Source organism: Dissoconium aciculare (genome assembly GCF_010015565.1).
Source record: "Dissoconium aciculare CBS 342.82 unplaced genomic scaffold K489scaffold_3, whole genome shotgun sequence".
NCBI classification, from domain to species: Eukaryota; Fungi; Ascomycota; class Dothideomycetes; order Mycosphaerellales; family Dissoconiaceae; genus Dissoconium; species Dissoconium aciculare.
In genome coordinates, this window is record NW_022984953.1 from 1174672 (window position 1) to 1200740 (window position 26069).

General features: G+C 52.2%; 14 protein-coding genes across 14 annotated transcripts; 5 read left to right on the top strand and 9 right to left on the bottom strand.

Annotated features, from left to right (window-relative positions):
• Positions 1–122: 122 nt before the first annotated feature.
• K489DRAFT_314427 (uncharacterized protein) lies at positions 123–1821 on the bottom strand (the record flags this gene model as incomplete). The annotated part of the gene is made up of 3 exons (XM_033601008.1): positions 123–349; positions 452–1639; positions 1698–1821. 3 exons carry the CDS (start codon positions 1819–1821, stop codon positions 123–125), a joined length of 1539 nt encoding a protein of 512 aa, XP_033462247.1.
• A 1069-nt stretch (positions 1822–2890) lies between these two features.
• K489DRAFT_387255 (uncharacterized protein) lies at positions 2891–3766 on the bottom strand (the record flags this gene model as incomplete). Its single annotated transcript, XM_033606308.1, has 1 exon — positions 2891–3766. One exon carries the CDS (start codon positions 3764–3766, stop codon positions 2891–2893), a length of 876 nt encoding a protein of 291 aa, XP_033462248.1.
• Positions 3767–3955: 189 nt separating this feature from the next.
• On the bottom strand, positions 3956–5665 carry K489DRAFT_377763 (tryptophan synthase beta subunit-like PLP-dependent enzyme). The gene has a single exon (XM_033604236.1). The coding sequence runs from the start codon at positions 5205–5207 to the stop codon at positions 4068–4070; it is 1140 nt and encodes a 379-aa protein (XP_033462249.1). The 5' UTR covers positions 5208–5665; the 3' UTR covers positions 3956–4067.
• A 489-nt stretch (positions 5666–6154) lies between these two features.
• Positions 6155–7588, top strand: K489DRAFT_315224 (MFS general substrate transporter; the record flags this gene model as incomplete). Its single annotated transcript, XM_033601073.1, has 1 exon — positions 6155–7588. The coding sequence occupies one exon, from the start codon at positions 6155–6157 to the stop codon at positions 7586–7588; it is 1434 nt and encodes a 477-aa protein (XP_033462250.1).
• An 89-nt stretch (positions 7589–7677) lies between these two features.
• On the bottom strand, positions 7678–8462 carry K489DRAFT_151523 (uncharacterized protein). The gene is made up of 2 exons (XM_033599227.1): positions 7779–8462; positions 7678–7729 (listed from the first exon to the last, which is right to left on the bottom strand). The coding sequence occupies exon 1, from the start codon at positions 8212–8214 to the stop codon at positions 7816–7818; it is 399 nt and encodes a 132-aa protein (XP_033462251.1). The 5' UTR covers positions 8215–8462; the 3' UTR covers positions 7678–7729; positions 7779–7815.
• A 249-nt stretch (positions 8463–8711) lies between these two features.
• K489DRAFT_387258 (protein kinase) lies at positions 8712–10078 on the bottom strand (the record flags this gene model as incomplete). Its single annotated transcript, XM_033606309.1, has 6 exons — positions 8712–8914; positions 8971–9081; positions 9106–9130; positions 9187–9488; positions 9540–9859; positions 9930–10078. 6 exons carry the CDS (start codon positions 10076–10078, stop codon positions 8712–8714), a joined length of 1110 nt encoding a protein of 369 aa, XP_033462252.1.
• Positions 10079–11076: 998 nt separating this feature from the next.
• K489DRAFT_314669 (uncharacterized protein) lies at positions 11077–11446 on the top strand (the record flags this gene model as incomplete). Its single annotated transcript, XM_033601031.1, has 2 exons — positions 11077–11219; positions 11269–11446. Coding segments are annotated over 2 exons (321 nt in total), but the record flags the coding sequence as incomplete, so codon positions are not given.
• A 694-nt stretch (positions 11447–12140) lies between these two features.
• K489DRAFT_151540 (uncharacterized protein) lies at positions 12141–13131 on the bottom strand. Its single transcript, XM_033599228.1, has 3 exons — positions 12565–13131; positions 12347–12489; positions 12141–12271 (listed from the first exon to the last, which is right to left on the bottom strand). The coding sequence occupies exons 1-3, from the start codon at positions 12912–12914 to the stop codon at positions 12213–12215; spliced, it is 552 nt and encodes a 183-aa protein (XP_033462254.1). The 5' UTR covers positions 12915–13131; the 3' UTR covers positions 12141–12212.
• Positions 13132–14276: 1145 nt separating this feature from the next.
• Positions 14277–15630, top strand: K489DRAFT_407906 (uncharacterized protein; the record flags this gene model as incomplete). The annotated part of the gene is made up of 2 exons (XM_033607414.1): positions 14277–15087; positions 15143–15630. 2 exons carry the CDS (start codon positions 14277–14279, stop codon positions 15628–15630), a joined length of 1299 nt encoding a protein of 432 aa, XP_033462255.1.
• A 369-nt stretch (positions 15631–15999) lies between these two features.
• Positions 16000–16847, bottom strand: K489DRAFT_429513 (uncharacterized protein; the record flags this gene model as incomplete). The annotated part of the gene is made up of 2 exons (XM_033608374.1): positions 16000–16445; positions 16550–16847. 2 exons carry the CDS (start codon positions 16845–16847, stop codon positions 16177–16179), a joined length of 567 nt encoding a protein of 188 aa, XP_033462256.1. The 3' UTR covers positions 16000–16176.
• A 1462-nt stretch (positions 16848–18309) lies between these two features.
• On the bottom strand, positions 18310–20077 carry K489DRAFT_377769 (GroES-like protein). Its single transcript, XM_033604237.1, has 3 exons — positions 19832–20077; positions 19473–19738; positions 18310–19350 (listed from the first exon to the last, which is right to left on the bottom strand). Exons 1-3 carry the CDS (start codon positions 19963–19965, stop codon positions 18668–18670), a joined length of 1083 nt encoding a protein of 360 aa, XP_033462257.1. The 5' UTR covers positions 19966–20077; the 3' UTR covers positions 18310–18667.
• Positions 20078–21544: 1467 nt separating this feature from the next.
• K489DRAFT_151553 (uncharacterized protein) lies at positions 21545–22938 on the top strand. Its single transcript, XM_033599229.1, has one exon. The coding sequence runs from the start codon at positions 21874–21876 to the stop codon at positions 22852–22854; it is 981 nt and encodes a 326-aa protein (XP_033462258.1). The 5' UTR covers positions 21545–21873; the 3' UTR covers positions 22855–22938.
• On the top strand, positions 22712–24110 carry K489DRAFT_377771 (uncharacterized protein). Its single transcript, XM_033604238.1, has one exon. The coding sequence runs from the start codon at positions 22982–22984 to the stop codon at positions 23756–23758; it is 777 nt and encodes a 258-aa protein (XP_033462259.1). The 5' UTR covers positions 22712–22981; the 3' UTR covers positions 23759–24110.
• On the bottom strand, positions 24041–24503 carry K489DRAFT_305271 (uncharacterized protein; the record flags this gene model as incomplete). Its single annotated transcript, XM_033600533.1, has 2 exons — positions 24041–24258; positions 24353–24503. Coding segments are annotated over 2 exons (369 nt in total), but the record flags the coding sequence as incomplete, so codon positions are not given.
• Between the last annotated feature and the right edge of the window lie 1566 nt (positions 24504–26069).

The window sequence follows — 26069 nt, forward strand, 5'->3', positions numbered from 1 at the left end:
TGAGAGAAAAGCAAGAAGCCCGTCGAACAGATCATTCCTTTGACCGCCACTAGGCGTCCCAACCATGAAACGCGTCCTCGCCAGAACCCCAACACATCGGCGCAGCGAAGATGCTAGGGCTTCTAATACTGCATCGCGTCAGTGCCAACACCACCTCCCATCCCACCAGCGCCCGAGCCATAACCTCCGTGTGCAACGGTGTCGTCTAGGCTACGGTAGGCACCACGCCGAGACCCGCCTCCACCGCGCCCTCCGCCTCGACCATCATGCCCACCACCTCGACGACCGCCGCGAGAGTTGTTGTTGTTTGAACCTCCTCGACCGCCACGATTGCCCCACGATTTACCATCTTGCGGATGTTGTTGCCGTGATTGGACCTTGTGAGGGTTTGCTGGCGGGGCCCCAGTTCCCAGAGCCGGGTAGTCCTCCTCATAAGATCTTTTCTTGGGACCTTTTCTCGCATTGGCCTGGCCTGTATGATGGTCTCTCGATTTGTCGTTGTTGATGTGATCGAGATTCTCCTCCTCTTCGATTTTCAATAGAATTTTCTCCCCCACGACAGTCTCAAATTCAATCGCCTGCTCGGCGCTCACGGGCTGCCAATTCCGGATCATGTTCGCTTCGATGGGTTTGCTCTGTTTGCGTGTCGCCAGCACGACATATGGCGTTCTATTCTCGGTGTAGACAACACTGTTCGGTGGCCGTGGTTCTACCCTTGCGGCCCATACCCTGTTCGACATGTGTGCATAACCTGTCACGCGCCAGCGCTGCTGTGCGCCAATACCGCCGACTCTTTTGAGAATGTGGGGCGCCGCCGGTCGAGGTGCGATGAGGATGTTGTTCGCGAGGTTTCTGATGTCGTTTGGATCACAGTCCTTTGGAAGCGTGAGGAGAGAAAGGAGGCGCGCGGAGTCGGTCGGTCGGATGAGGTAGCCAGTATAGAGAATGGACCGGGTGATTTTGTGAGGAACGGTACCTGAGGGTGCAGTGCCATCTCGGACGGCGGTGTTGTTCGCGTTGATCATGCGTTGGACCTCAGCAACTTCGATTTCTGGCGAAATGTGGCAGTCTTCTTCGTTTACATGGACGACAGCGGCAGTAAACGGCGGGCGTAGTGCAGACTCCGGGGTGGTCTTATCCCCCAAGATTCTATTCAGGTCATCGAAGAAATTTTGAAACGCCTGTACATGCTTCGGACGGTCTTCGTATATCCGTAGCTCTGTAGCTTTGGTATATGTGAAAACGATCTGCTTGAGCAGCGCCTGCTTGTACTCCATAGTATCGTCGAACGCCTCTCCGTCCGGGCCCGATCTGGGTTTGAGACAGAGCATGTCGAATTCTAGACCGTGCGACTTGGTGATTCTTGCGAGAAGATCCAAGAATCCGTGCTCGGATCGTCCAGTGAGGAGAACTGTGAGCGTCGACTCATCCTGCATGGACAGCCGTACCAGCTCTACGATGTGCTCATTCCAACAACCCTTCCATGCTCTTGGCTCTTCAATCTCCTCGCCCTCTCCAACCGCAGCCAATATCCGTGGGTTGTGCCACCATCCGCCGACAGTCATGAAACTTGGTGCCTGCAGTGAGCCGAGGGCGTTGTTGTGCCATAATTGCTTGTTGGGCAATGGTGAATTGAATACTGCAGTGGTGATGATCAGACCGTGAGGATCACCTGGAACGACAAGATATCCACTCACGTGTATTGTCAAAGTCGTAGATGTGGAGTTCCTTGATCTGCTCAACATTTGGAAGCGGCTTGTCTTGACAGCCCCATCTTCGAAGTGCCGTAGGCGTGAAAGTGGAGGAAGATGAGATGGCCATGGTTGCGGTCGATAACGAGCGATACGTATGAAACGAACGAAGGGCGCGAAATGCGAAGTTTAATTCAAGTGACTGTCAGCACATTTCTGGACAAAATTCAGGTGTCAGAGTCGTGGCAGCGAAAAGATCTGAGAAATATTATTGTCTTGAGTGAAAGGATCGTGAAAGAGAGTGCGAGCCAATGTCGCAGTCTGAATGTAGCAATTGGGGACGTGAACGAATGACGCGACGAATTTCTCTGGGGAAAAAAGTGCTGCGATTCAGGTACACGTGCGTCATCCATGCTCATCACTCTATCTGTGCGATCATCGTGATTCGGACTTCCGTTCCGACCGCCGATATGCAGAACATCTTCAATGTCACATCTATAGCCTACGCTAAGTTCTTGACTATCCCGAGAGGTGTGCTTTACCGATGCCTCAAATCATCATGATAGAGGATTGTCATACTAGTGTAGAAAGGAACGTCATGATTGAACATCGATTTCCACCGTATTTGTGGAAGACGAAAATAGTAATTATGTGTAGAAATAACATAATGGCATTCCTTTTCAGAGATCCGCGTAGATTGTACCAATTGCTCCTCACAACATCGGGGCGACACCCGTGTGGGTCATGCACCGACGGTGCTGTGTTCGAAGACAGTACTCCCATTCGGCATTACGAGCTACAAGCTCTGAGCACAATACGAGCCTTCACGAGATTTGGACCAATGCGACATCCATCCAGCTCCAGGTAGCTCAATAGGTCCTGTCGCGCTTTTTGTAGTTGTACTCGTCAGTAAAGACCGTATCGAGCCTCGTCGTCCGAGACCATATTTCTGATTATGACTGAGTTGCCACGAGCGAATTTCCGGCCTTGGTTAAGATGGTACCGATTATAACCTTATACCGCTGTCGTGAGTTCATATCCATCCTGGCTGCTCAGATCATAGGTGTTTGCCGTCGAGCTTTGTGGGGCTTGGGTCGGAGCCACATGGAAAATTCCAGCGTGCATGTCTGGCGCGAGGCTCGTCTACAGCGACCCAGAAAATAGAGTGAAGCACCCATCTTCATCCCCACCCCAGCCCTTCAAGCCTTCGCCAATTCTTCAAATCTGTGATCCCTCCTCTCCGTCAACCCCCTCAGCTCCTCCCTCGCCCTCTCAACGATCCCTCTCGCCGCCTTAACATCAGGTGGGAGCTCCTGTAGTGCCTCCAGCTGCGCCTCCAATTTCTCAAGGTTTGCCTTCTGCCGCTCATTCTCCGCCGTCAAACTCTGCACCATTTCCAACCCGTTGCTCCCCGTTCTCGAATTCGCATTAGTCCGACTCCCACTCGCCGCCAATCGCTCATCATACTCCCCGATTTTCGCCTTCAATTTCTTCGCGGATGCATTCCAGGAATTCGTATTATCAATCATATCGGAGGGAGTCTGGAAGGCTTCGCCGCGGAGCTGCTCGAGGGTCTTAGCGAGATGGGAGCGTTCGCCGCGGAGTGCGGCGAGTTGGGCATTGGCTCGGATAAGTTGCTGTTTCGCATCGAAGTCCTCGTTTGTGAGTGCGATGATGTCCTTGCCGATTTCGAGGGCGTCGGTGGATCTGCTTTCCAACGCGACGATTAGCTCGGCATAGGTCTCGAGGCTTTCATCGTTGCTGAGTTGGGCGAGGATGGTTTGGAGGATATCTTGGGCTAGGCCAGTGGGTTTCTTGGAGAGGGAGGAGAGGGTTGTTTTCTCGATGCGGTCGAGTTGCGCGCGTTGTTCGTCGGCGCTATCGTTTAGGCTTGCGAGGGTCAGGAGAGCTTGGAGGGTATCTTCGTTCTTTTCGAATGCTGGTGGTCGTTTGGCACCATATCGTTTGGCGAGCCATGCATCTACCGCTGCCCAATCTTTTGCTTGGGCTTGTTGCACGCGTGCTTTGGACGGCGAGAATAGAGCTGATGCTGCCCAATCGGATGACGTATCCATGTCCTTGTCTATTACGATGATTCAGTGTACTTGTGAAATTTTGGGGATGATGTTGTCTTGCTCCCATTGACATACAATCGAACCCTTAGGGTTCGGGACAACACGCGAGAGGGCGCTTTTGTGAAGCCAGGGAGATTATCACCTTGTCTCCGTACTACTACATGGAAGACAGGATAGGTCTCGTGACATCGGCTTGCTCTCATTCGAGCAGTGTCCTCACCCACACGATGAAAGAGAATGCGTGTTCGATTCACCGTGGCACAGCGCATACGTAAAACAAGAATATAACTGCAATAAATTTTTAGGCTCGACTATCTTTTCGACATCGTTCAACTCCTGGATATGCACTCATCACGGACTGGCCTCCGGTATTGATCAAGAGAACATTGCCGTATAGTTCTCCCTCGCGCACCCCTTCGAGTACTGCTGTCATGGACTTCCCGTTGTACACCGGATCCAAGATCAATCCCTCGCTTTGGGCAACGAGTTGAATCGTAGTTTGGGTGGCGTGGTCGCAGTGGCCATATTTCCCGCCCGTCCAACGTCCGTCAATGACGACGTCCTCCAGACCGATGGCGTCCTCGCCGAGACCTAACATGCCTGCTGTGTCTCGTGCGATTGACAGAACATGTCTTCGTTGCTCTTCAACCGGGTCACAGAATGTCTCCACGCCGACGATCCGAGGCTCCTCGTCGATCCAGCCTACTTCTCGAGCAAGTCTAAAGCCGGCTATGATCCCCGCCAATGTGGAGCCGCTTGCGCAGGCAATCGCCAGAAAGTCAAAGCGCCCACTGCCTGGTAGATGCATTTGCTCCTCCTGCTGGAGCAGATCAAATACAAAGCGGGCATAACCAAGACCACTTCCTGGCATATCACTTGCTCCTGTGGGGATGAACAGTACTCTTTCGCCCTGGCGCCTCAGGTCTTTGACGAGCTTGTCCGCACTGTTGGAGAAGGAACTCCCGAGGCTTTTCTGTCGGTCTGCGTCGTGCTCCGAAGAGGCAAAGATGATCTCGGCCCCCAATAGCCTCATCAGCTGGAGATTACCAAAGTGACGGGCGTCTGAATGATCATCGTAATCGAGCTCATCAAGGACAAGATAGCATCGAATGCCCAAGCTGGCAGCGACCTGTGCGGTCTGCCGGCAGCAATTGGATTGTAGACCACCCACTGCCACGATGGAGGTCGGTCGCCCGCCCTTCCGAAATGCCAAAGGCAGGGCGTACTCCAATTTCCGAAGCTTGTTACCCCCGGGGTTGAACGTAGATGCCAAGTCTTCCCGGTAGACGAACAGGCGGGTATCGTCGAGTCCCGAGTGACAAGCCTTCTCCAACTTCGCGAGGCGCTCGATCGGGGGTGCGTGTTGTAAGAGGAGGCTCAAATCGAGTTGAGGGAAGGAGCTAAAGATCTGTGGAATGTCTGAACGTCGAGAGCGAGTCATGCTTGTCCTGTGCTTCTGCCGGCCTGGAGGTGTGTTGTCCGTCTCAAGATTCTTTCACTGGGCTGGAATCGTCGTCACGAGAGGAGAATCAAATTGGATATCAGCAAGATTGAACAGTCTTTTCGAGAGGGGAAACCTTGAAGGAAATGAGGGACAACGCTTCGTTGCGGGTCCCATCCTTGTTGGCGAATTTGCTAGTTATACCACGTTATGCCTGCTCACTTTCTCCTCGTTTGACGATCCTCCAGGAGAATGTCTGCTGCATACCTCGGTGATCACGCAATTTCCACGATTCCAATGAAGAGGATACGTCACACGTGATGAACGGCGTCATGATCAAATCGCTCATTCGGTGCGCATTTGAATGGCGCCGTGAAGAGACCTGGGGAATATCTGGGGGATGCCTAGCCTAATTCAGCAAATACCTGAAAATAAGCTTACATATAAGCGTACTGGTCTAGTCAAGAAATATTCGCAATTGGTACTTATTACATCACAAAAACTCAAGGGCTTGTTAAACCACTGAGATCTACCGGCATTATACTGCTTTCTACATGCCGTCAAAAATTTGTGCTCGAAAATCGCGCAGATTCTCACTCTCTAACACTGACTGTAGCGCCGTTGGCGCCGATCCTATTATGAAGGAGGGCTGTAGCGCGAGCCCGGCCGCGCGGGCACGCCCGTAGCCCATCAATGTCTGGGTGGGAATCAGACGAACTCCAGGGCTCTCATCAATTGAAAATTTCCATTGGCCGCGATAGGTGAGGATTTTCAGCAGGCTTCATCATTGGAACCGCATTGTGCAGACGCAAATCCCAATATCATTCCGAGCCTCGGTCTGACGTCGCATTTTCTGAACTGACAGTGGTATATGGTGCAATGGGGGGTCATACAGGAAAGAATCTGCCGTGCACGTTGGTTCCATTGCAAACATGAAAAGTCTGAGTATGATTTCCTTCGGCGGAAACAGCCACGCCATTGGAGATTGGCCTGCGAGAAAGAAGGCGGCCATTGCATCGTCGGTGTTATTCTTTGAGTTCTTCACAACGGTCATTGCTACCACTGGTCCGGCAGCAGCTCATTACGCTCAACTTGAAGGTTTATTCACCGAGTATAGCAGCAACGTCCTGCTTGTCTGCTTCGCATTCGCGTATCCCCTGGGTCAAGCGATCGGATGCCTGGTCATTCCGCCATTTTCTGAAGCATATGGCCGGCGGTTATACTATACCTCATCATGCGGTCTTCTCAGCTTGATGTACGTGATCAGTGGCGTCACATCATCACTGGGCGGAGTCTTCGTCGGCCGCATCGTCAGTGGGTTTGCATCGGCTGTTCCGTCCGTCGTTGTCGCTGGCTCGATCGCAGATCTGTACAATGAGCGTGAGCGTATCTGGCTCGTCTGGCTCTGGAATTGCTTCACCATCGTGAGTCAAGTATTGGGCCCGGTGTATGGCGCGTGGGTAGGCCAGTCGCTTGGCTGGCGATGGATCTATTTCCTCCCTGCTATCCTTGCGGGTGTGATGGTGCCTCTATTCTGCATCATGCCAGAAACACGGTCTTCGACAGCGGCATCAGGATCAGCATCGGAGGAGCTGGCAGACAACGACTCCTCGCTCCAGCGTATAGACATGGAACAAAATTTTCAGCAAGTTCACCCTGAAAATAATGATCACAGCTGGAGGGCCATCGTTGGCCGGCCCTGTCGACTGCTTTTTGGCGAGCCTCTCGTGTTCACCTCCACGATCCTCTGCTCCTATTCCATGGGCCTCATTTACATGTTCACGGAATCTGTGGCCATTGTATACACCGCGCCCGGCTTCGACTTCACCTACCCTCAATCATCCCTCGCTTTCCTCGCGATGGCCATCGGGGTCGTGTTCAGCGCTGTGCCCCGGTGGGTCGATGTCAAGCGATATGCAGCAGAAGGGGATACGGCGACTCCCGAGCTGAAACTCAACGGATTCTTGATGGGATCGCCCGCACTAGCGATCGGCCTTTGGATATTCGCCTGGACGATTCCGCCCCATGTGTACACGCATTGGATTGTCAGCATGATCGGTCTTTTCTTGATGGGGTTTGCTGCCACAGAGATCTCCTACACGCTCCAGGGTTATCTGACGGATGCCTACACTGTTCATGCGAGCTCGGCGTTAAGCGGGTTGGCTAGCGTACGTGCAATTGTTGCGTCTGTGGCACCTCTGATCGCCCAACAGATGTACCGCAACTTGGACAACAACAGTGCGACAACGATCCTTGCAGGCCTCGCTACATTATTCCTCGGGGCCCCGATCCTTTTCGTGCGCTTTGGCCCCCGCATGCGTCGCAGGAGCCGATATGGCCAAGTCTTCAAACAAGAGCGGATTCTCAGCGAACAAGCCTGATAGACCTTTCTGTAACAGCTCCGTTTAACATATCAATTAGCAATCGAATCATCCAGCGTATCTCGATATGTAGTTGAAAGATTTCATCTCTTGTTGCCCTGGTTAATGATCGGGGCGGTACATCGGTGATGCAAGATTAGGCTCATCCTGGTCAGGTAAGCATGACGAAGCGATGTTTTCGTACACGAACACATTGCTAACCGCGGTAGACACCGTCTTTTTCAAGCTTAGCCCTTTCCGCATCCGCTGCCATAATGCTGTGGCCAGCTCCGCACAACACCAGTGCAAGGCCTGAAGCCTGGAAAGACGCGCGGAGAGTCTCCTCGTACAAGGTTTCCGTCTTTGCCCCTCCACCCTGGGACGAGCAGTCCGGTGTCATCTTGTGTTGATCGTTCGTCCATGATGACAGATAAAGAAGGTTCAATGTCAGACTCGGTATCATCGTGGAGCTCGAGAAGCAGTTCGTAGCATTCTTCTGGAGATTTCCCAATGAATGGTGATTCAAGATTAATGTCTTCATCAGCAGACACTTCTGAAGTTCCGCTGTAGTAATCGTCGATAATGTCAACGAATACTATGGGGAAAGCTTGCTTGTCGACCTCATCTTCGATGATGAAACGATCCATGAGCTAGTTTTCGCAATGAATGTCAGAACGAGCCACCCCGTAGACCCAATGTATAGCTTCAAAGCTGCCACCAACTTCTTCGCTGAGCGGAGCAACGCAAACTATCGGAAAGACCTTGGTGAATGTTTTTGATTCGATGGCTTGAAGAAGAAATCTCGGAGACGCCTCAGCAAGACATACTGTTTTGAGGGGACGGGTTGTGCCATAGAGCAGGCCGTCTTGGTAGACCGATGCCCGAGAGGCAGAGAAAACCTCGAAAGGGGCAAGGCCGTGCTTGCACTCGATTCAGTTTGGTAATACGGTGACATGGATCGTCGCGACGTGCCGAGTAGCTTCCCAACATAGACATGGATGATACACGGAACTTGTTTCTGCGTCAGAGGCAATCAGATTGCGCCGCATCCTGGCCCGAGATGGCTTGCTTGGTGCAGCCATCGTGTGTGCGTTAGAAGAATGGAAACCCTCCATATTTTACTACTCGCTTGACTTGAAGGTGCCTAGACACCAGCAGTGTTCTCATGTTGATACTGCGTCAAGAATGGGTCCTCAAAAAGGTCTTCAGCTGATGGCCGTTCTTCTGGCATCCAGCGCAAAATCTTCCGAACCAAGGCCAATAGCAGAACCTTATCTTCGCCAGCGAGTCGTTTTTCACGGGTTTCGAAGGACTGCTGAGGAATTTCTGTGTCACAAATCCAATTGCCTGTATTGCCCATAAGCTTTCAAAAACGACGCATGAGGTCGATTGCAAAATCTCACCTTCGGAATCCCAGAATTGGCTGCATTTCTCGCTGCGCTTCAAAAACGCAGCAGGTGGCGGGCCCATCAGCGACACCATCTCAGCAAGATGCTGTACATCGCTGAGATTGCCTCACTGTGTTGCGTAGAAGAGACGCCCGCCTTCGAATAAGTCCCAGATCTGCAAGATTCACAATGAGATTGGATACAGTAGAATACAAGGAGGAATATACTTACCATGACACCAATAGACCATATATCTACTTTGGAATCCCACGGCATCCCCAAGATGACCTCAGGGGCTCTATAGAAATTGGGCATTATGTCACCCTCGAACTTCTGGTCTGGGAGTCCAATATAGGCAGCGCCAAAATCAGAGATGACCGGGGCACCACTGGTGATCGGCATGGCTTGCGACCGGTAAATGATGCGCTCGCCCGACTTCAGCCTACGCTTGAGGTTCTCGTGGTGTTCCTTTTCCATGTTCCGAAACACAGTATGGTCATTAGCTCCTAGCAAGAGATTGTTCGGTGACAGGTCTGAAGCATACATTAGCGGAAGCGAAGTAGCCTTACTGCGCCGAACTATACCGGTGTGCACAATCCCGGCTTGGTGAAGGAAATCCAACCCAAGCAGAGTCAAGAGTAGAGTCTGCTGCAGAAGAATCTTGTTGATACTTTTGTCAGGGAAACGGCGAAGAAAGTCCGTGTATGCCATGCCCTGCGGAGCGAAGAGTAGACATTGGTGCTGGCCAGTAGGACCTGCAATCTCGAAGTCATCTACCACTATCCGCAATCTTTCCCGGCCTGGATGTTCGGCCTGGATTGATTGAACGTGCTTGGACACGAGGATTTCTTTGGAATTTTTCTCATCAACGATACACACTTTTAGTGTGTAGTACGCGGCTGTCCTGGCACGATCATGTTGGTACTTGCTTCGTATCATTGGCAGCAAGCATACCTGGTCATGTTGTAGCTTACTTGACATTGCTGCATAACCAAACCGTGGACGATGTGCCGAAACCGAGTTTCGCAGTCACGCGATATGTTTCGTGGAGGATGTCACCGACGCGCACTGGCAAGAATTTATCAGGGTCGTATCGTGGGAGCGTCTCCTCCTCAATTTCCATGTCGTTCCTAGGTTGGTTAGAGACCCCATTATTGGTAAGAAATACTGGTTGTGACGCTGTCCTTGCGGTGGTGGTGAAGCAGCTGGGATTCAATTTGGAGCGATTATAGAGCGGCCGGATAGCTTTCACTAAACGGAGCCGGGAGCGCAGGGCAGCATCAAGTACCCAGAGATCTCTCAGTACAGCCTGGAATCCGTGTGATGATGCCCGATTTCATGCTATCAGACACGAAGTTGAATGTCGAAAGACGTGCGCGCGCAATTCTGATGAGAATTATATCTGAATCGGGGCACGTACAATTTACAATGACAGGCGACATAGGCATCGGGTAAGGTAAATCGGACAGGTACTTCGATGACTGATCTGATGTACGCTTCGCCATCAAAGTGCTGCTTATACCGCAGTCCGTATCACAGTTCGCCCGGGAAGGGTGAATTGTCTTTTTTGTTGAGTCATCGAATTGTCCCAATCAGTTTGACTGATTCCTGCACGCCCCAGACTTCGCATTGCCCCTATCCAACGGAGTCGCAGCCACGACGCTGGCAGGCCATGACATCTGCTACAAGGCACAGTTCTGGCTCCAAAGCCTCACAGCATATTACAGCATATCACAGCTTATCCTGTGATATCTTCAGTAATGTCGTAGCAGCCAGGCTGGCCAGGCTGACACTCCGCACGGATTACTCACAACTTTCACTTCTATCGCACTTGTTGCGTCGAGTCATGGTACTGCGCTTCCCTTCAGTGCCTGTTTCTACGATGCCAACCCCAAATGCACTGTGGTCTCTGAATGCCACCCAGGTCCTCGAATTGCACCATAATGATTCGTTTGCTGTTGAGGAGTATGTGCAGGTATTGCTAAATCGCGTCCAGATCAAAGACCATTCGGGCCAGGCATGTGCACATATCAATATGTTCTCTGTACCATCGTAAACGGTAGGAGATGATGCTAGACACTCCAAGGTTGATGTATATCCAAGGTACGGATCACGTATTGAGACAAGTATGAGGCGCTACGTCCGATCTTCAATACGTTCGCGATATTATACGACGCAATCATCACGCCAAGCTCCGCAGACGATTCACTAAAGGGACTATATGATATGGGCGACGTTTGTCTCAAATTCTCTTCGGACGCTATGTAAGCGATGCACAACTACTCACGACTATTGCTGATTCAAGATCTGCAGGGGACTACACACCCCAGTGATTCGAGTACCGGCCTTTGCTGGCACAAATGGCATGTCTGTTGGACTTTCCATCGTGGCGGCTAAAGGTCTTGACCAGCGGTTGCTGCAAGTCGCGAAGCGCATCGGTGGAGCGCTCATGATCGAAGGTAGCTGGCGTATGATCGAAGGATCCGAGTGACACAATGTGAATGTTCGCCAAAGGAAACAGTGGAATACATAGCATTCAGAGAGATTACACGTCCCTCAAGCCATCGATTGAAGTTTTCGGGAAGATCCCTGACGGTCGATGCTCCCGCACGCTTCGTGCAGGCCGAGACATTGAGATGCGCATGCAGTCCGGACGAGTAGCAAAGTTGTCGGAATAATTACGTTGATTTGCACCAAGACGCCGCATGCAGCCCCAGTGCGCAGGTCGGATGTATCAAGGTATCCATGAAACTACCTGGCCATGATACGTGGTACGGATCAGCGGAGGAATCATAGCTAGATTTGGTTGTCATGTGGCTTGTGGTTCGTCAATTGTTCAGCTTGATCCTTTTCCCCCAACTACAGCCTGCGGCGGTCACCCCTGGCTGTAACAATCCCCCATCACGGACGAATTGTACGGCAACCAGGACACAGAATAGTTACCACATGTACAATGCTACATCAAAGATTTGCAGTTGGATGCAAAGGCTTCAAGCCAAATACTTTACACGGGACGATGTATAAAAACAGCTTCCACTATACATCTCTATTTCGTACAATCCGAATCCTTAAACCGGCCAATCCCTCAACAGTGCTCCAAACTCCAGACCTGACGAAATCCCACCAAACACAGATAGTATGGAAATCCCAGTCATACGAACAAGGACGCAGGACTTGCCATTCCAACAAGCCCACGGCATTCTCCTCGCTTGGCATTTTCTTCGGGTCTCGAGCCATTACAAGGCCCTCGAGAAGATTCATCTGAAGACGCTCGGGCCTATGACTCCAAGTCTCAAACCTTCCTTTACGTATATTGCTGGAACATGACTCTGTCAGCACAGGTTCATGGATCCTATGAATACATTCGCGGGAGGAATTATGCTTGACTCACATTGGTAACTTTTGCAGGCGCTTTCGACGGCTTTCTCAGCCGCACTTAAGTGGTTCTGCACTACGATTATGTGGCCCTTGATGCCTTCGAGGTTGTACGCGCGTTGGTACCTCCGCCAGAATTGGAGGCGGCCATCGGCTGCTCTAGTGGTGCCGCATGTGGTCAGCCGTGAGAGCTATGCTTGCCTTGTCAATCTGAAATTGTAGAGGAACACATACCTCAACACCACCTGACCCCACTCGATGGCGAGACGAGTGAGCTCCACAAGCTCTTCCGTGGTTTGTTCCTTGGCGATCCTTCGCTTCATGTGTTCGAATCTATCCCGTACCGGGCGAATCGCTGTCTCCTGTGCGTGGTACACCGCATGTGCTGCCATCATCTCTTGGTTCCAGGGTTCAATCTTCTCGTATGTTTTAGGATTAAGAGAGGCTTGCCAAGCTTCTAGAGATGCAATCACACGGTCCGCATCGTCGACATTCGCGATGATTCTGCTGACCTGGTCGAGAATGCTTGGATTCTGCAGCTCATTCACAGCCTGTCTAGCTTCCACGTTTATCTTTCTAGGCATTGCTTGAATTACGATGGATGTATGCCTGGGCCGGAGGATGGAAATAATGCGCGAGCTTCCCTCATGTTCGAATCGGCGAGGGTCGCAGTGCTTTGCTTTCTGCAATGGAACTCACGATGGATTGTGATCGTGCCTGCGGTCGAGATGGATTCAAAAACAATAATAATGTCAGAGAGAGCCTCCGAAGATGGTGATAAGAACCGCAGAAAACAAAACAACATGAAATGGGCTTTTATGTATAAGCAATGCGTCAAGCACAACTCTGTTTCAGCACCGCAAGGATCTTGCCCCGAACATAATCAAAATAGTAGTCAGGATGATTTCGACCAGCCAGTCTCTCGCTGTAACCGCTTGGAGTCATTTCTGGTATAGTTCCGAGGCGCGCCAGTCCTTGAAACTCGTCAAGGCAAAGTCGGTCGTCAATCTTGATCCCGTTCAAGACCTGGTCTGAAACGAAAAGCGCACGACGAATGGAAATGTTGAATCCCCGTGGCGCGCGCCTCTGCCAATGCCGCTATGTGCGAGAGATACTGTCAATGCATCCATACGTCCCGTTCTACCAATAGAATTTCGTATCGTAGCCGCGGCCCTTGCGCTTGGACTGGTGGCTCTGCATTTTTTGAACAGATGCTTCTCAAGGAGGATCACTTGAAACGCCGGACGTTCAGCCGCGGGAAGATAGATTCGACGACACGGGATCTTGATCATCTGCAATCCATTGCTCCACAATGGATTGCTTCGGGGCCACAGAATGCCGCCTGGGCATGTGTGTGATGCTCATGAAGATTGACGGTTGGCTTGCGGTTATCGCACGAGACGGGCGGGGATAAGGGTTTGAACATGAAACGCGCATGGACCATTAAAGTCGCCGCCAGCTGCCTCCACTGATTTGAACACAGACTCCCGTACTTCGGCAAAATTGTCCACGGCTCACGAGCATCACGGTCGTATATCGCCAGGCTTCAGATGAAACGTCTCTTCACCACATGATTGTATGATTGCCTCTGCCACTACCCCGAGACGGCGAGATATCGCAGCGGCCATGTATCAGGTACGTGGCAATTGAGATTGCATGCGATTGACGCCAACTATACATAGCATACTATTTGAAGCGCATTGATGGCGCTTAATTTAGAACAGCCCCGCATGGGCGTGTCCACGTACCATTTCTTGCAAGGGAAATTCAATCGCATTGTCGTGTTGAGAGCACATCATAATAAAACATAGAGCTACGACACACCCGCAATTTGGGAATTTGAAAGAGACCAGCCCGCACTCCACTTAGTCCACAGGAACACTCACACGACAAGCTTCAACGACGGCGCTGCTTCGATGTCGCAACACGATGATATGATCGCTACTATGGCAGCGGCAAGCCTCGCACCAGTAGACAATGAAGAGTTCCACCAAATAACCGACCAGTCGCAGAAGCATGTCAATATTGCCCTGCAGCTCGACGCACTACCGGCCGAGCTCCGCCGTTACATGCTCCTTTTCTTGGACCTTGAGTCACTATCAGCTCTTGTACATGCCTCGCCAATCTATCATGCACAATACAGAGAGGACCGCGAGCGTATCCTCTCACAGAGCGTTGAATACACTGCGCCTGAGGAATTCATAATTCGACTATTTCGAAGCCGTAACTCGGAGTTCAAACAAGATGTCGCCGGATTCCTCCAGTCATACTCAGGGGCAAAAGCCCGACAAGAGTTGACGCGTGAGGGGCCAATCGACTTAAAAACAGCTGTGGAAATGGCGCGCTTCTACTTCACCATAGTGAAGCCACTCGCCAACAAGTTTGCTTGTACGCTGCTGGAGAAGGTAGCCCAGGAGGCAGCACATCCCGACGTGATATCAGAGCCAGACTCGAGGCTTTCAGGTTCGGAAAGAGCGCGAATTACGCGATCTATCTATCGGCTCGAACTCTATTGCGTGGCCTTGCATACAGATAAATGGATCGAAAATCTCACAGGGCCGGAGGATACGCAAGCATTCCTGGACACTTTCGAGCCGTGGGAGACCGAAGAGCTCTTTTCGTTCTATAATTTCACAAAGGGGATATACGTGAATCTCATCGAAAGCGTCAAATCGGACATACATCCTGACAATCCTAGATTCGATGATCAACCTCGGGCGCCTACGCCAACGGGATCCTTCGACATAGATAATAGTCGTAAGCGTCACAGGAATGAATATTCTCGAATCGGACACTACTGACGCCTTGCCAGCTTTCACAGAAGAATACGTCGGCAGTCTCGTTTTAAAGGGGATAGAATTCTTACACACGACGATTTTCGTCATTACAGACCATGAGGATCTCGTCTCTCTCGTACAGGAAAACATGATGCTGAATACCTGCCATTTGGGAGGCGATCTCGATTTTGCCGGCGAACATTATCAAGAAACGCGGTACACGGACGGAACCGAACGCGGCGAGAAAATGGACAACCAAACACCGATGCCATTCCAGGGGGACGAAAGGTCAGATACACCGCCGCTGGGCTGGACAACCCTCTGGGGCGAGGTATACAGCAGCTTGTTTGGCCGGGAAGTTCCCGACGCGCTGCAGCCCTGGGGCTATATCTTTTGGGACGCATCAAGACTGAAGTCGACTGGGGCGCTTGAAATGATCGAGCGAGCTATGAAAAACTGGACTGATCCCAGGGACCGTGAAGCCCAAAGACCATACGGCTGGGCGAGAGATTTTGAGGATTAGGCCCAACGAAACTAATGGATCTGCGCCACATTTTCGGCGTGCTATCGTCGATCTGACATGCCAACACAACGGCCAAGAAGTTTCAAACGATCAAGAACGAGATCCATTGACTCTCCCGATGGACATTTAGCAAAACTTTCCAGAGCAACTAGCAACTCGCGAACAAGAGTTCACTGCGCCTCTAAACAAACTTGGTTGAGCTATACAGACGCTCTACTCAACAGCGGACAAGATCCGAGTCCAGCTCATGCCGTCCAGATAATTTGCCAAATGCGGAAACCAGGAACGATTGCCCCAATATATCCCATGTACAAGAGGACTACGAGCCGGGGCACGTGCATTCCATTTTCGATTGGAATAGATGCGTCGATCATGACGGAATGATAGATTGGATATGATTTATATGACATGTAAACCGTTTCTCCGATACCGATAGGTCGTGCATTCCTAGTGGCCATTTGCCGCAGCCTGGACGAAGCGGACGTTCCGATAATCTCGCCGAAACATCGTACCGCCTATGTTCAAACATCACACACAAGACTCATCTCAACAACGATTGTTCCCAGAGATCGTCGAATCGCGGCAGAAGTCGAGGCCATTGCTGTAACGCATGTAGCCCACGATAAAGGGGTTGCTCCCGCCGACCAGGTCCAATGATCCGGCAATATATCTCCCACAAGCACTCGTGATCTTCTGGAGCTGGGTGCCATAGGTGCCGGCGTCGGCGTACACATTCTGCGAGCCCTGGTTGCACGCGAAGGCGACGACGTTGGAGCGGATGGAGTAGAAGGATAAGTGGGGGCCGATGTATTTCCCTGGAGAGTTGTTTTCTTGTCAGACGAGATTTCAGATAGCGAGCCCCGGGGAGAATTGATGCTGCTTTCGATGGGGCACAGGGGGGTTAGATTTGCAGACTTACCCATCTGATTCTTCAGATCCTGCACTGCGGCGTCGCAGTTGCCCGGGTTCATGGTGTAGCCGCAGCCGCACCAGATCTGGCCGCGGACGCTGCGCTTGAGGATGTCGTGCTCATCCGCGGCAGAGGTCAATGCCACAGTGCTTTCGATGTCGATGTCCGCGACTTTGGTGTGGACTTCGGTTCCGTCGTCGCGCGTGACCACTTTGTATACACCATCGGCGGTGATTTCGCGTGGAATGGTGAAGGCGTGGGTCAAGGCGGCCGCAGCCAGAGTTTGGTAGAGGATTGTCCAACGCATGATTTTTCTTGGGGCAGGGAGATGAGATGAAGCAGTGGTAATATGCTTGTATAGAAAAGTAATGTGAGACTGGTTGACTTGATTCTGTTGGGATTGATGGGAAACCTTTTCTAGGAATTTCGAGTGCTGGATGATGGCTTTAATATTTCACTGGAAGTGGTCCTCAACACATCTTGATGAGAATCACTGAAGGCGGCCATAAACGTTGTTTTCCTATCTCTCGCTTCGTTCTATTGTGTACTGTATCATCTGATCCATATGCATTCCCGTCTAATAAATGATGTTCCTCAGATCGCGAGCTAGTGGAAGGACAGGGCGCAGCTCACGGGAGGCCTGAATGTCGACAGAATTTTTGCGAGATACATCCTCTTGCGGAGAGGAAAAGCCAACGAGAAATAGAATTCCAGATGGCGGTCAATGGTACTATTCCAATGAAGCTTCTCGATCAGATCCTGCCACGTGCGAAGGATTCTGTGGCGTGTCAACAGACCCTTCAGGCTTACCAGGCTTAATCAAGCGATCCAGGCCGCCCCGTCTCGAAGGCCTCTGCGGGAGGAGACCATGGTCCTACCCAAGGCCCACCTTGTCTAGGATCGCCTCCAAACCACCCCTTTGCGATCTCATCCCCGAATTCTCCGACATATCGCTTCCACTTCAGCCCAGTGACTTCGGTCAGACCTCAGGACTGAATGCGCTCTCTGAAGGGGGCATCGCCGAATTCATCAAACATTATCCGTTCGAGAACGCCCGTCCGCATAGCTCGTCATCCGCGACAATCAGCTGTCCTTAATGGGTCACAAATCGATCTTCCTCAGGCATTCCCGGACGATCGGTCCAGTCCAGATCGTTCCGCATTTCGGGAGCATCATCAGGATAGTGGTCATCGAGATCGTCCTCTCCTTCTAATTCGAGGATGGACGAGAAGAAGGCGAAAAACGCCTTATTATCGGCGAAATCGTAGCGCTCGGTATCATCCGGTACGTACCCGAAGACGTCGGGACAGTGGCCGAAGCCAGTTAGTAATTTGTGGAAGCGGGCATTGGTGCCAGGTCCATATGCGGTGCGCACCCATATGAATTCCATCGAATCCAGGACTCGCTCATTCGGAGTTGGAAGATCTGTTGGGACTTTCGCTAGATTACGGGGAAGGGTTCTGATTTCTCCACAAGGCGTTAACCTGAGGTTGTACGGCTGTCATATCGAAATTAGCAGCGTTGAGCAATTCGTGCTCGAGCATCGCGAAGGCTCTACCCTACGACCCATGTGACCGAGCGCAGCATGATCCTTGCCGAGTTCGATGTGCTTGTCTCTCTGCTCGCTGCTCTCTTCCAATGGATCTGAGCTGTCCCATTTCTCCTACACGAGGAACTCTTGTCAGCGCTTGCTTTGCTTTGCTTGTTGTTACATGGCGAGTGTACTTACTAGCGCGTAATAATCGAAACCGCTGCTGGGAAAGTCGCCATCACGCATGTTCCGCGAAAGATCCGTCTTTTGGGATCAACAAGTTGTTACGGTGAGATGATGAGAGCAGGTCGATGCCACTATCGTTGCAAGTGAACGCTTTGTAAAGCATGTAGTTAATGCTGATTAAACATCTGTGACTGTGCCGCATCACCTGAACGTGCAAGATATCAAAGTATATTTCACCAGTCGTCGATGCGTGTATGAATCATGAAGTGCGTCGGACACCGAAAACAAACGAGCTGAGTGTTTGCTCTGCATACGTAGCCTAGCAAATACGCTCGACTGGATTCCACGTGATATCTATTCAGCATGATACATAAAATATGGAAATTCCTTTATGCTTCTCACATCGTTCATCACAAACCCTGTGTATCAGCAATCTCAAAAACATACTTGATCGCGCTAGCCTTCCCCTCCTTTAACTTGGTCAGTGCCTCCTGAACACCACCGAGTCCACCAGGGATAACCTCGTGAGGATGGGGCTTGAACCAACCCTCCTCCAGACCCCGCGTGATGAGTCGGAAGAAGACAAACGCCAGATCCTTCTGGGCCTTGTGCGCATCGCCCACGTTAGTGTTACTCGCAGTGATGCCAGCAGCGGGCTGTTCACTCAAAGGCAGAACGAAAGTCGCCTTGGAACCCTGTGGGTCGAGGACCTTGGAGAGGTTCCCCACGCTGCCTTTTTCGACCTCGGAGACGGCGTCGTATGCGTGACGCAAGGGCTTTCCTTTCAGAGCGGCTTTGATCCCGGAGACGACGGCATCGTTGCCTTGGCGGTAGTCGACGATGGTGTCGCCCTTGGACCGGTCGAGGTATTTTTCGACGAGCGTCGCGCCACCACCAGCGACGGCGATGATCGGGTGAATGTTGCTACGCTGGGCGAGTTGGATCGCAAAGGCGCCGACTGCGGAAGCGCCGCCGTAGACGACTAGCGGGATGGGCTCGGTGGCCGGGTTAATCGGCGTCGGCAGGGCGAGTCGATCGCTGGCGAACAAACCGATTGCGGCGGTCATGGCGGCGAGTGGAATGGTAGCGCCCCCTGAAAAAGTTAGTGAGGAATCTTGCTCAGGGCGTGTCCGGCATCCGGAAGTGCATCGGCGGGCTTCGCGCCTCAGCCGTTTCAGATTGGCGGCAATAGGGAACATGATGAACGGTACTCACCCTCAAAGCTCGTATCCTTTGGAAGGAAGAAGGTCGTGTGGTCCCATGCAAGCGCGTATTCCGCATAGCTACCGCCGGGTGTCATCATCTCGTGAAACGCCGCCACGCGGTCGCCAGGCTTGAATTCCGTGACATCTGCGCCGACGGAGTGCACGATGCCGGCAATATCATCGCCCTGGTTCAGTGATGGCTGACTCGCGATGAACTTCACCATCGGATCGTCGGATTCGCTGCCCTTGTACCTTTCGGCCAATTCCGGAATTTTCCTAGAGGCGAATGGTAAGCATGTGAGATTCCTTGTGGCGGCTAGATTGGGGCATGATCAGGTGCGGTTGCGGTATTGAAGCTTATATCCTTACCAGTCCTTTGGGTTGCTGCCGCTGTAGACAACTTTGATCACGACCTGGCGCGGACCGGGCTCCGGAATGGGAACATCGCGGATCTCGACCTTGGGTCCGGCGTGAATGATGGCTTCTTTCATGGTCTGAGGCATGGTGAATTGACAGGCGACAGTCGGTGATGTGATGATGTTGTACAAGGATCTTAAATTATGGAATCTTCAAGCTTGCCCGTCACTTCTTATGTATCTATCAGAGTTCTTGTCGACCAAGCTTTCGATTGGATTCACGTCTGCTTCGTAACTGTCAGACCCTGAAGTCGCATTTGTAATCGCTCCGAAGCGCCCGGGCATTGCATAATGTTGGTTCGAGCGATGTATACATTATGCAATACATTACACATCGTGATCGTGTTTCCTTGGTCGGATCGGATACATGCAACGAATTGTACAGCCTCAACACGGTGGCGGGCGTGGTCGCTTTGATCGAATCGGATTTATGCAACGTGAGGGGAACGCGATGTCGAAGGCGCGTATGACGACATCGGCTGGGTTTGACGTATCCATGTACAGCTGGTGTTGGTGGAGGCGAATGGATCTCCTCTAGCTCCAAGGCTATTTACCAATCGTTCTGTGGCTAAGTGTTACCTTGAATAAGTCGCCCGGGTCATCATGTTCACCTGGGCGGTATCCAACGAGACCGGACTGTCGCGGCTGTCGTCGTAAACAGTCGCGATGCTGTAATCAGGGTTGAGACTTGCAAAAGTGCCGAGATCCGGCTGTGCGGTCTCGATCATGCGGATGCCTCTGCCGCAAGCTGTAAATGTTTCAATGCCGCGAAGAAGCGCTCGTGCAATGCAACGTTTCGCACGTCGCCGATGAGTGCCAATCGAAATTCCTAGAGCGGACGAGAAAATTCTTCTTTTGGTGAAGAGACTGAGAGATCGTGGAGCTTTCAGCCTACAAAGCCCTCAAGCTCGCGCATGAATACACACAACATGAGCAGGTCACCACTCGTGCCGCCTATGAACGGTGCTTCGGAGCGACCATCCCATCCTGCATAGGTGCTCTCCATGGATGCCATCTCCTCTTTCTCCTTGTCGTGCTTGCGCACGATGTTGGAGGCATTGTAGGATATCTGAAACATGCCCAGGGAAGTAAGCCGTGCAGTGCAATGCATTAGCCTTGTGAGGGTCGGCATCAACTTTTGGCGTGGTGAGAGCTTCCATTGGCGGAGAGCGGCCACCAGCGGGCGGCCGCCTGACAAGCTCGTTTCAGGTTTCAACAGGACGTCGGATCTTATTCCCCGCCTGAGCCGTACATGCAGAACAACAAGATCCTCTCTCTCAACGAGCTGTCCACGGTTGCGTCCAGAATTTAGTAAGCATACAAAGCGACAACGCATCTAGCTAGCCCGTGTCCGAGAAGGATCGATTCGGAGTGCGATGATAGGCTCTCGACATTTCGCATGGTCTTCCTCGCGTGTGTTTCTCCGCCATGTTTCATCTTCTTTCATCATGGGAGGTTGTGCAACAAGAAAACCCCACCAGCTTCTCGTGCGCGTTGTTGCCAGAGGAAGAGAGACGCTAATGTGCGCTCCAATGCACCACGCGAACTGGCGATTCCTTGTCTTATACACACGCGCTTCTTGTTCAATACACGCGACTGGATTCTCTCGCAAGACGCGTCGTCGCGACTTCACGTCTCGTCTCGTCTCGTCTCTTGACGCGATGGTCACATCGTGATGCTCTAGATGTACTACTTGCGCATTGTAGGCAGACGCGCAGCGAAGACAGAAGGAAGCAACAAAACACGCCAAGGGCATGGAGGTCTATATCATGTGTGCATATGTATAGTACATATATATCACACCGTACGAATCGTTGTCCACTCGAGGCTGCATCTTTTTGTTCTTCTGGTGACCCACGATTGTTCGTGCACTTCTTCACTTCGCGTTCTTGTCACATCGTATTGACTACGATCCGATGAGCGACAGTGTTTGATCTTCATCTTCTTTTGTTCCCATTCTACCAAATCCCATTTAATACTTTCTCCGCTGGTCGGATGAACCTGCATTTCACACAACAAACCAGCAAAAGAATATCGGACATTCTCTCAAGTCAACAAGAAAAAGAAGAAGAAATGGCGACTCCCACGAAACCACAGCGCGGCGCCCGTCCGAGCTCACCACTCCCCGACTCCAGCATCCTCGAAGCCGGCCTCCTGACCGATGCAAACGACATAACAGCACGCTCCCCCTCCATGACCCTCGTCTACGACCAAGTGCGCGACCTCCTCCGACACTCATTCTTTGGGAGGGTTGAAGATTCTCCGGGTTCGGTTCCGTCTCCACCGGCGGTGCGCCGGGCATTGAGTCGTCGGAGTAGTGACAGTAGTAGTTCGTCGGAGGCCTCGCCTGCTTTGAGAGGATGTGGCGGTGCTTGGAATGCTTCCATGTCCGTGGCGGCGGCGGCGTCGGAGCAGTTGCAGGAGCAGTTGCAGCCGCGAGGGACGGGTACTCCGGAATTTTTCGTCGTCGATGAGAAGAAGACGCTCGAGGGTCCGATGCTTGCTGCGACGGCGGTGACGATGGAGAAAGCTCCCGTCGTTGTGGTGACGTCTATTGTCCCCCCACCTCCGCCGCCACCACCTCCTCCGGCTATGGTGTCTGGAACGTTGTTCCCTCCGCTGCGGACGGTGCAATCCAGCAATTATAACTCGACTTTGTTCAACACCAGGGCATTCCAGGCGCTGGATCATCCAAATCTGAATGACCCTTCGCTCGGCTTCTTGTCACGACAGAAGAACGGATCCAACGACGGCGACACTCCCCCTCAGGGCGAACAGCGCCAGGGCACCGTCAGACCGAAACCATCACCACGGAGCCATGGAAAGCACAGAAGCGGCCGTGCGGCGAGGGAAGCCGCGCGGAGGGCTACGAACCAGACGATTGTGAGTGTCTTTGCGGCGCTGTTCCTGAGCGGCCTAGTTGCCATCTGTAAGTTCACAGGCTGCCTTTTGAGGGGGAGACGGTTCAATCTCTAAACAATTTTTTGCTGACGAGGTTTCCATCGTCCTGCCACCAGACCTTGCATTTTCTTTCGGAAAGCCAGCTCAGCCACATGGTCCCGTCTTCCATGTTCTCTTCGCTCTCGGTATCGTCGCCGCCGCGATGATCCTGGGCTATACCCTGTGGCGCATGTTCAAAACGAATGTCAAGTCGTCAGGTGCGTCACAGACTAGCAGCCACCAACATCGACGCCGTCGTTCAGATGAGGAGAATCTGTTGTGGGTCGATGGAGGAGATGCTGGCGAGGCGGATAGGCAGAGCCGACGATCCGCATCAACCCGTAGTCAACGATCTCACCGTGGTCGTGAGCGTTCTCGTCGGCGTGTTACAAGCCCGACAAACCAGACGAATGGGCGACCGGTGCCTCCGCCACTGCCTGCTATGCCAACCATCACAGTGGACCCCAATTTTGACGCATTTGTCCCAACCGAGCCGATTCAAGTTCATGGCACGGCTGCTGCCAACAGTGGAACGGGTCCAACTCTGGCGACCGCTGTCGACGAAAATGTTGACAATTGGAGCAAGCCCGCGACAAGTGTCATCCACCCACCGCCTGCATACGGCCGCTGGCGAGGCAGCGTTCTCGCGAACCCCGATCTACTGCATTGGCAAGCAGTTCACAATGCGGCCACTGACGTTGACCCAGCCTTGCCTTCCCCCGCATACGTTGCCGAGGTAGAAGATGTTACGTCTGCTGCTCATGATAAGCAAGTGCCAACAGCAGAGGCTGCACCTGGCGAGTCAGCGATGATCTTGCCGCCGACTTATTACAAGAGTCCGTCGAGGATGAAAGCGCGCGTTGCGGAAGCGGTGCAGGTACAGGCGGTCGAACCGGAGATGATTGAGGTCAAGATGGTCGGCGTAGGTCGGAGTACGTAATCGAACGCAGAGTAGTGCCCCCGGAGGAAATAATCGGAGCATGGCGGAAAATTTGGTCCGCTGCTGGCTGGCGACCTCCGCTGCTTGTGATGTATCCGCGAAGTTGTTGTACCCAAATTCATGAGTTATTTTCATACTGCGAATTTCGAGCTTGGCCATTTCCATCCCCTGACCGCTGCAATCCCCGTCGTAATACCTTCCACATCATTTCGGCCCCGTTGCAGACGTAGGCGGCATGGGAGGTTTCTGCTGCTGGCCAGGCTTCTTCGTCGACTCCTTATCCCACCATTCTCGCCAGAACTTTTCGTCTTCGACACGTTTGGCTTCCTTCTGTTCCCGCTGGACGCGACGTTCATCGATGGTAGCAAACCACTCCGCTCGAGCAGCGTCCTGTTCCGCTTGCGTGGCGTAGCGCATCATGCAGCTGTTCATGGCCTTTTGCTGAGTTCTACACATGATGGTCGCGGTGAAGGTGCGGCCGGTACAGCAGGCGGCGAAGTCTATATAGTTGACCGAAATTGAGATGGCGGTTATGTCAGTCCGATTTTCGAAAGCATCCCTCGGGTATTTACATGTCGTTGTGTCGGGACTGACCTCTGACTTCATCGGCACACTTCATACGAACACGCTTGTGATAGAGCTCTCGCACTTGAGACTCCTGACTTGAGGACAATGGCAATGGTGATCGGGTGGGATTCGGAGTGGGAAGCACCGGAGCTGTTGGATTGGGTTGTTGAGACGCCATGGCTGCTGCCATCGGATTTGAGATGGAAGCTGCAAGGAATTAAATGTTCACAATGTCACCCATTCCTCAATATCATCATCATTGTCGTCAATGGCGATCTCACTAGACTACCTTGGTAGGGGACGAGCTTTCCGGTTCGGCATTCGGAGGTGAGTCCTTAGGCACTACAACTGGACATCCCAACGACCAGCTTAGGGTTTGGGTTGTTTGCCTGTCGAGGATCTGGTGAATCGATCATGATAAAGTTACTGTCTGATGAACGACATATATCCGTGCACTGCTTCAGTCCACTCGCTCCGCTCGTGCACCACAACTCAACGTCCACAACGGTTCAACGTCCACGATGCGACTTAATAGGATTGTAGATTGAACGCGTCTTTGTATCCATCACAACATGGCTGAATACGCTGAAGAAGAGGCTCGTATCAATGCTGCACTCCTCTGGCGCGAGGAGACTGAATTTGAGGGCCCTCTGACTACGTTAGCAAAGGAGTTTAGAGTTTCGTACAAGCGACTCCAACGACGCGCTCGTGGATTGAAAAGCAAGTCTACAAGGCAACCAGCTAATAGGAAGCTGGATAACGCTCAAGAAGAGGCCTTAATAACGTGGCTAAAGCGATGTGATAAGATAGGTGTGTCTGCGCGCGTTGTCGACGTGCATAAGACTGCCAATTCGATCCTAGCTAGATGCCACAATCTCGAAGGGCCAGCGCCAGACGTCTCGAAGATGTGGGTCTCACGCTTCATTTCACGCCACCCTGAGTGGTATAAGCGTCCATCACGATCACTTGATGCAGTACGTGCAGCAGCAGAGCAGCCAGGCCGTATTGGATTATGGTATTCTCGCTTCGAAGAGATCGTCCGGACCGAAGGCATACCTCCAGACGACATTTGGAACATGGATGAGACTGGCTTTCGTGTTGGTATGGCACGTACGCAGCACGTGCTAACGCAGCATCCGGAGCAGCGTAATTGGACGCCGAGCTCTAACAATCGCGAGACAGTGACGGTTGTTGAGGCCATTAGCGCAGCTGGCGCAACAATCCAGCCGATGGTGATCCTCCCTGGCAAACGACTTCAAGACGCGTGGTTCACAGAGCTCCATTCAGCTACAATGCTTGCTTTGAGCGACACAGGCTATACAACAGACGCTCTGACGCTCCAGTGGCTGTATCATTGGGAGGAGCAGTCGCGAAGACTCCAGCGTGGCGTGAAGCGATTACTTGTCTTCGACGGATATGGATCTCACTATACCCTCGAGTTCGTCGAGTTCTGTGAGCAACATGCTATTATACCTCTTGTATTGCCGCCGCACATGTCGCATCTTATGCAGCCGCTTGACGTAGCCATATTTCAGCCGTTCAAACACTGGCATTCAGAAGCAGTTGACTATGCTACGCGCAGCGGCTGTATTGACTTCAATAAGACAGAGTTCCTCGCTGCCTTCGAGGGCTTTAGACAGAAGACTATGAAGCCGGATACAATACGTGCTGGCTTTGCAAAGACTGGCCTTTATCCATTCAATCCAAACGTTGTTCTTTCAAGCCTTAGAGAGAAAGCAGCAAC